The 10,687-nt window shown below is 49.5% G+C and overlaps 1 protein-coding gene across 1 annotated transcript; it reads right to left on the bottom strand.

Moving 5' to 3' along the window:
* Positions 1-591: 591 nt before the first annotated feature.
* Positions 592-10,298, bottom strand: PNP (purine nucleoside phosphorylase). The gene is given in 7 exon segments (XM_031555405.1): positions 592-3,099; positions 3,662-3,852; positions 6,149-6,251; positions 6,254-6,323; positions 7,596-7,699; positions 8,870-9,090; positions 10,291-10,298. Coding segments are annotated over 7 exon segments (909 nt in total). The 3' UTR covers positions 592-2,887.
* Positions 10,299-10,687: the final 389 nt, after the last annotated feature.

The following is a 10,687-nucleotide window of genomic DNA, read 5'->3' as shown; positions in this document are numbered from 1 at the left end:
GACGCGCCGCGTCATTGCCGGCTCCTGTGCCACCTGCCCTGCCCAGTGTCACCCAGCCCTGCCCCCTGCCCTGTGTTAACTACCCTTACCCAGTGCCCCCTGCCCAAGTCGCTTCCCCTTGCCCTGTGTCACCCGCTCGGTGCCGCCTACCCCCGTCCTGATACCCATCCCTGCCCCATCACCTTCCCCCGCCCCGACACCTCCCTTCTCAGAGACATCTGCCCGTGTCATCTATCCTTGTCCTGATGTCTACTTTCGTCCTCTGTCTCCCACCCCCGTCCTGTGTCCCCTACCCTCGTCCCATGTCACGTGCTTCTATTCAGTGTCCTCTATCCCACCCCACATCACTTACCCCTGCCCTCTGCCACCTCTTTCTTCCCAGCACCCTGACCCCTGCCATATACCCCCGTCCTCCCATCGCTTCGCCCCTCTCTTCTGTCACTGCATCCCTCCAGGCATCGTCACCCCCTGCCCACATCACCTGCCCTGGTCCTGGGCCATCTGCCCCCCCCCCCAGGAGGAGAATTTCTACCCCCTTCCTCCTCCCCCCCGACCGTGCAGGGACAATTCCCATGGCCCAGCACACAGCATCCCAGGGCTTTGGACACCGCTGTCCGGCGGGATGTGTTGCCATGGCTACAGGGGTGGAAAAAGATAATTCACATCCAGAGCTCTCAGCTGATGGATGTGATTAATTAATGACGGGAAGAACGCAGGGATGCTCGGCACAGGGCAGGGATGCAGCCCTGGTGTCCATAGCATGCAATGGAGTGTGAGGAGCTGAAGCTTTGAGGAGTGAGTTTGGGGGTGCAGGGTCTGGCCCCATTGCTTTTCCTTTCCTCTCCCTTTAAAGTTTCACCCCTGACAGATGCAATATGATGTGGCCAAGAGCAACACATCCTTGCAGTGAAGACCATGGGAAAAACCAGAAAGCCCTCCGTTCAAAGGCAGATTTTGGGTAAAGAGAAATGTCTGATGGAGTTCACTTAACCTGAGGGCAAAGCACAGGTTTGGCACCTGCCCATCCTGAAACAGACCCAGAACCCATTCAGGTCCTGCTGGGTTCCTTGCTACCCCCCAGCACCAGAACAGCAAACACAAAAACCCCATTTCCAGGATCGCAGCAAGCTTTATTTCCCCCCTGGCGTCGTTGTGCCTTTGGAAACCCATCAGCAATAAAGGTGGTTGGGCTGAAAGCACCTCAAAACCAGATGGATCCTCTCATTCATGGTAAATCTCCCCCTCCCTGCAGCATGACTCCCAGGGCTCTCCCCCTCCTCATTTCAGATTGAGTGTTGGGAAAAATTTCTTCTTGGACTGAGCAGTGAGGCACTGGCACACAAGGAGCTGGGGGAGTCACCACCCCCAGGGATGTCCAAGAGCCCTGGGGATGTGGTCTAGAGTGGTCATAAACATGGATTGATGGGCAGGGATTGGAACTAGATGATCTTTAAAGTCCCTTCCAACCTAATCTATCTACAGTTAGACTAGGAAGTACTTCTATAGAACAATTTGGCAAAGGTAGAATTAGTCATCTGGTAGATGTTGGGAACTACACACATGGCTTCACCCTAAAAGCTTCCTTACATGAAATCCCACCCTGCAGCCACCCTAGGAGCCCACCACCTGCCCCTCAGGGAGGGCCAATGGTGCTGGAGGAGCCCAGGCCCCCATCTCCCCTAGATGGGCTGTTTGGAAGCCTCCCTGCACACTGCAGCCCAGCCTGATGCTGCTTAATTAATGAGGCCACCTGAAATCCCAGCCTTAGCTACGGCCAACTGCACAGCTGCCTTCTGCGTGCACTCAAGAGGCTTTGTATTTACCAAGTGTTAATTAGATGAACATGAAGCACCATTTTCCAGGCAGGGGGATATTAGCCAACCTCCCTCTGCCCTGTAACAAAACAAGCACAGATTAGGATGGTTCTGAGAAGGGAGAGGGGAAAGTTGGCTGCTCAGAGAGCTGGTGCTGCCCCATCCCTGCAGACAGCCAAGGAGCTGTGAGCACTGATGGAGCTGTGGGTGTCCCTGCTCAGTGCAGGAAGTGCGAGCAGATGGCCTTTAGGGTCCTTTCCATCTCAAACCGTCCTATAATTCTGGTGGTGCCAACATCTGCATCACTCCCAACACAGCATCATCCCTTGGTACCAACACAGAAGGCTCCAAATACCCGCCCAGACAAACTCACTGAGCCACAGCATCCTTCTGTGCCCCAAGCCAAAGGGATGTCACAGTGGGCTGAAGCCTGCACAGAGCGCTGGCGTGCAATTGATCCACTAAATTTAGGAAGGCAGATTGGAAGCTCTCCATAATGAGCTGGGCTGCTGGGTTCAGCCTGTGTCATTGGTGAGCAGGCGGCTCTGACAGCGGTGGGCTCGATGCAGAGCTCCAAGATAAATGAATGTAAAAAGTCATCTCGTAATTACAGCCCCTGCTTCACTCTCAGCCACGGTCCGACCTTTGGGGAATAATGAATAATGCATTGATATGGGGAACAGTCACCTTTCCCTCATAGCCCATCAGCATGCTGACAATGAGAGCATGGTGGCCCCTGATGTGTCCTAGGTTCAATTTCTTCATGGAAAGCTTAATCTTTTCACAGGCCAGCAGAGGACTTTCCTAGGCCAACAAGGGAGCTGGCTACCAAAAAGGGGATCATTGTGGCAAGATTCAAAGCAAACCTCAGCATCCAGCTAGCTAAAGCAGAGAGACCAAAGCTCAGCCACCTCCTCCCAGTTGGGACATCAGAGTGGGACCATCCCAACCAGAAAGAGAAACCAACAATCTGTTCCAAACTGGAAAACCAGAATGGGACCGGCTCACCAAGGGCTCTCCCTTGGCACATCCTAGCATCCATGCGCTGTGGTTCGGATGCTAAATGGTTGAGGTCAGGGGGAATTTGGGCCGAGCTTGCCGATCAGGTGCACAACCAACTTCTGCAGGGCTTTGGCCTGGCCCGCTGAGACACGCAGAACATCTTCGTGGCTGGCTTTCTCCTGGCTGCCATAGCTCATCACTGCTGTGTTGGTGATGAGGGACAGCCCGAGGACACACAGACCACAGTGCCGGGCCACGATCACCTCTGGCACGGTGCTCATGCCTGGGGAGGAGAGGAGCAGGACGAGTGGAGTTGGTTTGGATTCACAGCAAAACAGCTCTCTGAAAAGAGGTCGTGCCAGGGGAGGTTTGGGTTGCGTATGAAGAGCAGTGAGGCACTGACAGCTGCCCCAGAGGACGGAGGGAATCATCGTGTCGGGAGGTGTCCCACAGCCATGGGGATGTGGCACTGAGGGACGTGGTAGAGTAGGTTGGGGTTGGACTTGGGGATCTGAGAGGTTGAACAGCCAGAACTCTTGTGGAGGTCTGCTTTGTAGGGAAAGGCACAGCAAGAGTTCCAGAATTAGGAGTTAAAGAGCATGGAAAAGCACAATTATTTTTGATTGGGTCCCACTGAAGTGGAGCCACCTGAGCGTGGGATACGTATGATTTGGAAAACAAGCAGAATATTGTGCTTGGCTCCTCGTTCTAGACACCGTAAGCACACAGGCTCGCTCTGCAGATCCATCCTAGAAGACCAAAAAGGTCAGCCTTGTGCAGGACGAGTTGTTTAACCCATTGCTAAGCACCCAGTTGACCACACAAGCCTGGTCCACGCAGCTCACCCACAGCATCCGCTCCCAGGGCCTGCAGCAGGCGGCACTCGGCGATGGTCTCATAGCAGGGACCTGCCATCATGCAGTACACCCCATCTCGGGTGAAGCCCAGGAAGCCCAGCTCCTGCGCACTCTCCATCGCCAGGCTGAGCAGATCTTGGTCATAGGCATCAGACATGCAGGGGAACCTCACGCCGAACCTGCAAGGCACAGAAAGGCACAGCCATGCTGATACTGCAGCTGCTGCCTCCATCAGAGCCCCGCGACGCTCAGCCCCTGGAGAAAGGGGGAATGGTGGGAATGCCAGGCTCATCAGCACAAGCTTCTGCCCTCGTGGCATGTCTGCTAGATTGAATCCCTCGAAACCACCCGCGTGCAGAAATAACACCTGTCTGAAGGTTTAGCTTCTGTATTTGGTGTTATTGGATGTGTTGTGCTTCAAGGCTGGGTCTCTTGCTTGCTTTGGATCTCAAGACACCAACCCAGTCCTGCTCCTGACTGAGCAAATCCTTCTACTGTTTCAAGGACAGCAGAAGGAGACTGCCCAGATCAGTTCAGCACGCTGGGCCAGGTCCCTCATTCAGGCTATTAAAGCTTCTGGAAGGCTTTCATGTTCCTCCTATTGAATTGTTCAGAGCAGTAGCGGCTTGCTTTACGTTCATAAGCACTAAAATATTACAAACAACTTTCCAGTCTAGTCTGAGGGAACAAGTATTCATCAGCATGAAAATCACTTCTTTCCTGAAGGATGCCCAGCAATGCGTTCAGGCCAATCTCTAATTTATTAAATCAAATCTGCAGATTCTTGCCTATACTCCTTTTCCACATCACTTCATTGCCTCCAGATTTTCCTAGCTATGCTTTGATAAATCCTTCCTGGTGGCTGAGTGGGACTGGCTTTTAGAAAGAGTTTGCTCAGCTGAAGCTCGTATGAATCAGCTTGCAAAGCCTTGTCGGACCTTTTGCCCATTTTGGTGCCTTCGTCAGCACTGCAGAACTTCCCAGGCACTGCAGTCTGCACTGAGAAGCTGCTTCTGGGAGGCAGTGAGGCAGCCACACTGCCTTTGAACTCTGCCCAGATGAAGTTGCTGTTTGGCTGGTGTTTGTCCTCCTGTTCCTGAGTGATTTTGCAGGTCCAGAGAGCTTCAAGCACTCCTCCGTGTGGCTTCTTTATTTTTAGTTATCCTTTCCTCCCACCCATGCCAATATCTATGAAGATTTGAAAGGAACTGTCAACTAGAAACCAGGCACACCTTCATGCTCTCTGCCAGAACATTCTTTTTGGATGGATACCAAGTGCCTGCCCTGCAAACATGTCCCTTTCAATACGGTGAAGGTCCCAAGCCAACAATACATTCAACTCCCTTGTTAACTAAAATTATCAGTGAGTTATCACCACCTCCATTCCATCCTCTGGCTATAGACATCTGCCTGTCATCCAGCTCCCCTCCTGCCTGCTTGTTTAGGAGATCCTTCTGTTGCTGTTATCTCCTTTTCATCAAAGTCCACCCTCTTTCTTCTTTGCCCTGGATCTCCACTTCTCATTTTTCACTTCACTGACATCTCATGCTCCCTTCTGTGCTCAGCCCAAGTCTTCCGGCCTGGGACCATTCCTAGAGTCACAGAATCATTAAGATTGGAAAAGACCTCTCAGATCCCCAAGTCCAACCCCACTCCCACCATGCCCACATCCCTCAGTGCCACATCTCCAAAGTTCTTGACCACCTCCAGGGATGGTAACTCCCCCATCCCTATCTTCTTGGGTAGCTGTGCCAGTGTCTCCCTGCTCTTTCTGAGAAGAAATTGTTCCCAATATCCAACCTGAAACCAACCTGAAATCCAACCCCTTACACTCTTTTCAACCCTACTTGGCAGCCAAATAGGGGATCTGGCACACCCCCTCTTATGCTATGACCTTGCCAGTGCTGGTAGCCTTCCACTATACAATGCCTCGGGAAGGATCTAGGATATAGATTATTGGGATGAGAGATAATGGCTTTATGTTGTGCCAAAAGAGGTTCCCAGTTTGATGAGCAGGTTGCTTCCCTCGGGGAAGCTGAGTACAGCCTCCACCTCTCAGTACTCGGGGTTGAGGAGCCATCTAGGGACTAGGAAAGATGTAATCAGTTATAGGACAGCTTGGACATCAACGTGAAGGAGATGAATGAGGACAGGAGCTGTGCTGGAGCCTGGAAACAACCCATCATGGAGAGGGAGGAGAGGTGCTGGCACTGAGAAGTATTGGTGCCCCATTCCTGGAGGTGCTCAATGCCAGGCTGGATGGAGCCCTGGGCAGCCTGATTTAGTGCCTTTAAATGGTTGGCAACCCTGCCCATGGCAGGGGATGGGATCTGGATGGATGATAGTTGAGGTGCCATCCAGCCCAAGCCATTCTATGACTCTACAGAGCTGTTTTAAGGCAGTAATAGTGAACCTACAGCAAACAACCTTTTTTTTTTTTGCTTTGCCCACTGTAGGAAGGGGAAGCTGCCTTACCTCTCATCATTTGGTCCACGCAGAGGGTTCTGCCCTCCCATGCCAAACATGCTGATGTGATCTCTAATGAGCATGATGTCCCCCACCTGAAAGTTGGGGTTCAGCCCCCGGCAGCATTGGTGACAATCAAGATCTCCACCCCCAGGAGAAAGAAGACCCTGATGGGAAAGGTGACCTGCAGGAACCAAAGAGACACATCCTGTGAGTGCCACAAGTCTCAGCTTGGGTGTTTGGTGTTCCAGCCATGTGGCCTTGGCATAGGTGGGAAGTAAATTGAGAAGATGCAAGAGTAGAAAGCAAGATGAGATAGATGAGATCACAGTGGACCAGCAGCGCAAACAAAGCTGAAGGAGGCATTACATAGCTGGTCAATTGTCCCTGTTCAACTAAATATAACGGCAGCAGAAGAAGACATGTTGACTGTGACCAAGAGCATTGGGAGCGCATGAAGGATGGGGAGACAGTGCAGAGGGTTTGGAGCAGCCTGCAGTGGCCTTCCTGGGGAGAAGGGGAGATTGTAGGCAGCTCATGCTATGCAGAGGGGGGCCTTTGGGAGCCTGCAAGCAGACAAGTCCACCTTTTTTCCCTAATTCTAAATTTCTCCCTAATTTAAATAATTTTAATGTTTTTAAGCATATTAAAAAACTAATTTTGAAAAGATTTCCATTAAAATTCAAGCCCACATTTATTATGGTTGTACGAAGGTTAAGTAAATGCAGCACAAATAGAATATGCAGATAATTTTTTCCTCTCTGTCAAGGTCTTGCAGAGATCAAACCACTGTGCTGATTGGAGGGACTACTTATGCACACGGACCTGCAGTTTAATTGATACATGAGCTTCTTACAGCAATGATGCATTCTGCAAAAGCATAGAGATTGCTTTCTTAATTTCAGTTCATTCACATTAGTTTGCCTCAGCAACCCTGTCTGAAGTTAAGGAATTGTTGGGGATGGAAAAAAAAACCCAACAAAATCAATGTTGAGGGGTCAGGAAGGAACTAGGATGGTAGAAGGTACTCCTGCAATGTTGAACAATGTAAATACTTGAATTTTCACATACGTGAGCTGGGAGAGTACATCAACTTATTCCAGCCAATGGAAAAAAAACCTAAACTATACAAATGCAAAAGAAGATTAAAATAGATTATTTCTATCACTCATAGTTTTGTGGTTGCAGATTCAAACCATGATTAAAATGACTGAGCTAAACCATGAAAATAATCTGCCTTGTACAGTGTATGATTCTGCCCTAGGAACGTGGCAGAGCTACCCGGCCGACTGCCTTTCCCTCTGAATTCCTCATTTTATCTCATTCTAGAGGGAGGAGAAAGCCATTTGTACGCTCATTGCCAGAGCTATCCTCCCACGGCTGGGTACCGAAGCACACATTAGTTTCATCTCATGGTAAAGACCTCTTTGGTGTGTGAATGATCTGCAGAACTCACCGTGCTGATGGAGTATCCCTCGTAGAAGTGGAAGCGTCCCTGCATGCAGACACACGGCCGCCCGCTCAGCTCCCCAAACACCAGCCTGCCCGCGTGCCCTGACACTGGGGGGGAACAGCAGAATCATCTGGGGCACGTTATTTTAAAGGGGTTTTTCAGCTGGCTATATATCACATCTGAAATGGGAATTTCTGCTCAATGTCAGATGGGCCAAGAACGCAGCGTTCCTCAATGGACCCTGAAGGGTCATGAGATGTTAAAAACAAGCAGCCAGAGATGAATTTGCACTGACAGCCTGCAGGGGAACATCAGCTCAGGATGTTACAATTTCTTGAGTTTCTTTCTTTCTAAGAAGGCTTTTCTTTTGTTTATAGAATCATCTAGGTTGGAAAAGGGCCATCAAGATCACAAACCCAACCATCCACCAACACAATCTGCCAAGCCTCAACACTAAATTGTGTCCCTCGGAGCTACAAACACACCTCAGAGATGGGGAATCTCCGCTCCAATGCTGAGCCACAAGTTCTCCCTAATGTCCTAAGCCTCACCTGGTACAGCTTCAGGGAATTCATGATGAATTCAAACTCACTGAGACACAGAAGCCCTGGAGTGTTGCCAGAGAAGGGAATGGAGCTGTGAGGGGTCTGAGCACAGCGCTGTGGGAGCAGCTGAGGGAATGGGATGGGTCAGTTTGGAGAAGAGGAGCTCAGGGGAGAGCTCATGGCTCTGCAGCCCTGACAGGAGGCTGTGGGGAAGGGAGGTTGGCCTCCGCTCCCAGGTAACAGCGATAGGGTGAGAGGTGGTGGTCTCACGTTGAGATTCAGGTTGGGTATTGGGAACAACTTCTCCACAAAAGAAGTCATGCAGTGGCACAGCTGCCCAGGGATGGGGAAATTCACCATCCCTGGAGGTGTCCCAGAGCTGTAGGGATGTAGTACCGAGGGACGTGGGCAGTGGGCATGGTGGGGGTGGGCTGGGATTGAACCTGGGGATCTGAGAGGCCTTTCCAACTTTATGATTCTACGATGAAATCAAGCACTTCCTTGGCAATAGCACAGCTGTTAGGTTACAGCTACCACATGGATAGCACAATGCATGGTGTAGGCCTAAGCCTCATGATTCACTGACATCAGGGTCGACATCACTGACACCAGGGTCAGTGAATGCAATTTTGCCTCTAAAGGGCCCTGTGCCCAAAGCCAAGAGATGTTGTGGATGTTGGTTGGAGTTACCCACATCTCTGTTGCTGCTGATGGATGGGCTGCTGTGCTAACCTGTGCTCCGTGGGAAGCGAGGGATATCCTCATAGGGAAAGACCATCTTGTGTTCCAGCATATCTGCCAGGTCTCCCAGCCCGGATCCACAGATGATGGCAATCTTTGGGCACCGAGAAGTGCGGGCACGCAACCAGTCTGCTGTTTCCTTGTACACCTCATAGCTATTTCTGCAGGAGGAGAAGAGTTCAGTGAACCTGTAACCCCATCCAAAGAATAAACTTCAAGAGATAACAGTCTTGAAAAGGCACAGAGAAAAAAAGATTTATTAAGACTAAAACGGTAGGAACTTCACTGCTATTACAGAAGATGTTTCTCTATAGCAATCACTTTTAATCTCATTTTACCCCTGGCCACAGGCAAGTTATTTGAATCCTCTCTGCCAGACTTATTTTATAGTGGAAACTGGCTAATGATACCTATATCACCCAGATGTCACAAGACATAACAGTTCATGCTTCTGATGTGCATGAGTCTCTCCCCAGTTAGCGAAGGAATGGAAAAGCACGGTTAGTCTGAAAAACTGCAACCTGTGTGTGTACGTGAAGACATCCAACATGGGTTGGGGAAGTACAAGGGAGAAAGGTGCAGGGGCAAGAAGCATCAACAGAGATGGGGAACCCAGCTTCATAAGTGTGGAGTGCCATCAGCTCCCAGGGCTTCCTTCCAGAACCAGGAACACCTCGCAGACATCTATACCTTGTGGATTCAGTAAGGATGCTAAATGTGGATGCCCTGTTCTTCCTCTCCTCCCCCACGTGGTGGGCAGTGGGTTACACTCACAGTCTAGCCCTGGGCAAGAGGTACAATAACATGTCTATACGAAAATAGAAATTAAACCCATGAATTTAGTTCGTCTTCTGTTTTAATTCTGTTTCTGTTATTTTGCCAAAAATAGATCTTATCCAATGCTGGTGTTACTTCGCCTGCTTTGAACCTGTCTTTTCAGAAGAGAGACAACCTCAATACTCAGGTCTGACAGTCCAGTATTCTTCAAACACATTAATCACAGTTTTGAAACTCAATCAATAGAAGAAGAATCCCATAATCCTTCTTCCAATAGGACAACAAAGATACTTTCTGAAAGTCAATATCAAGGTTGATTGGAGACTCTCTTCAAACGCAAAGTTGCTGATAGCATTTCCTGATAGCTCTTTGGTTATTGCCACCAATGAGTGGCATGGGTGGCCATACACGTGGAAGGAATCGGAGTGAACCAACATGGCCATGGGCAGCAGGCTGTGCACATGGAAGGCTGCTCTGCCAAGCAAGAAGTAACAAGGATCGGAAACATCCCAATGTGTTACAGATTTGTGACCCCATGGGAAGAAATAACTTCCGCAGTCCTGAATTAAAGTGCAGTCATTTAGCTGAGATGCTTTTCAAAGGAAAAGTCTGGAAACAAGAAAGACTTCGTTTACCATAACATGTTGAATTTTCCAAGTGCACCATAAACTGTTGAAATAAGCAGAAGGTTTGAAAATGATGTTACTGAAGCCTACGCTTGACTGATGATATTATTATCCCTTGTCCAACAACAGCTGTCCCAGGCAAAAATTAAGAGTACTTTGCATATACCAAAGGAAAAAAAATCCCCAAATATTCCTCTGTTGGATAACTGTAACACTTATTTAGCAAAACTGCTGAATAATTGAAAGCCTTATTTAGAGGGAACAAAGAGAACTTAAACACAATACCCAAACGGATGATGTACCTGTGGCAAGCATAAGAAAAATAATGAGGTCACCAGCATCTGCTCTTTCACTCCACCACCAGTCCCTTATCTCTTTGTTTTTGCCTTTTTTTTTTTTTTTTTTT

Source organism: Meleagris gallopavo, chromosome 13 (genome assembly GCF_000146605.3).
Source record: "Meleagris gallopavo isolate NT-WF06-2002-E0010 breed Aviagen turkey brand Nicholas breeding stock chromosome 13, Turkey_5.1, whole genome shotgun sequence".
Lineage (NCBI taxonomy): Eukaryota > Metazoa > Chordata > Aves > Galliformes > Phasianidae > Meleagris > Meleagris gallopavo.
The sequence above is the reverse complement of the archived record's forward strand: the minus strand, read 5'-3'. Positions and strand labels throughout refer to the sequence as shown.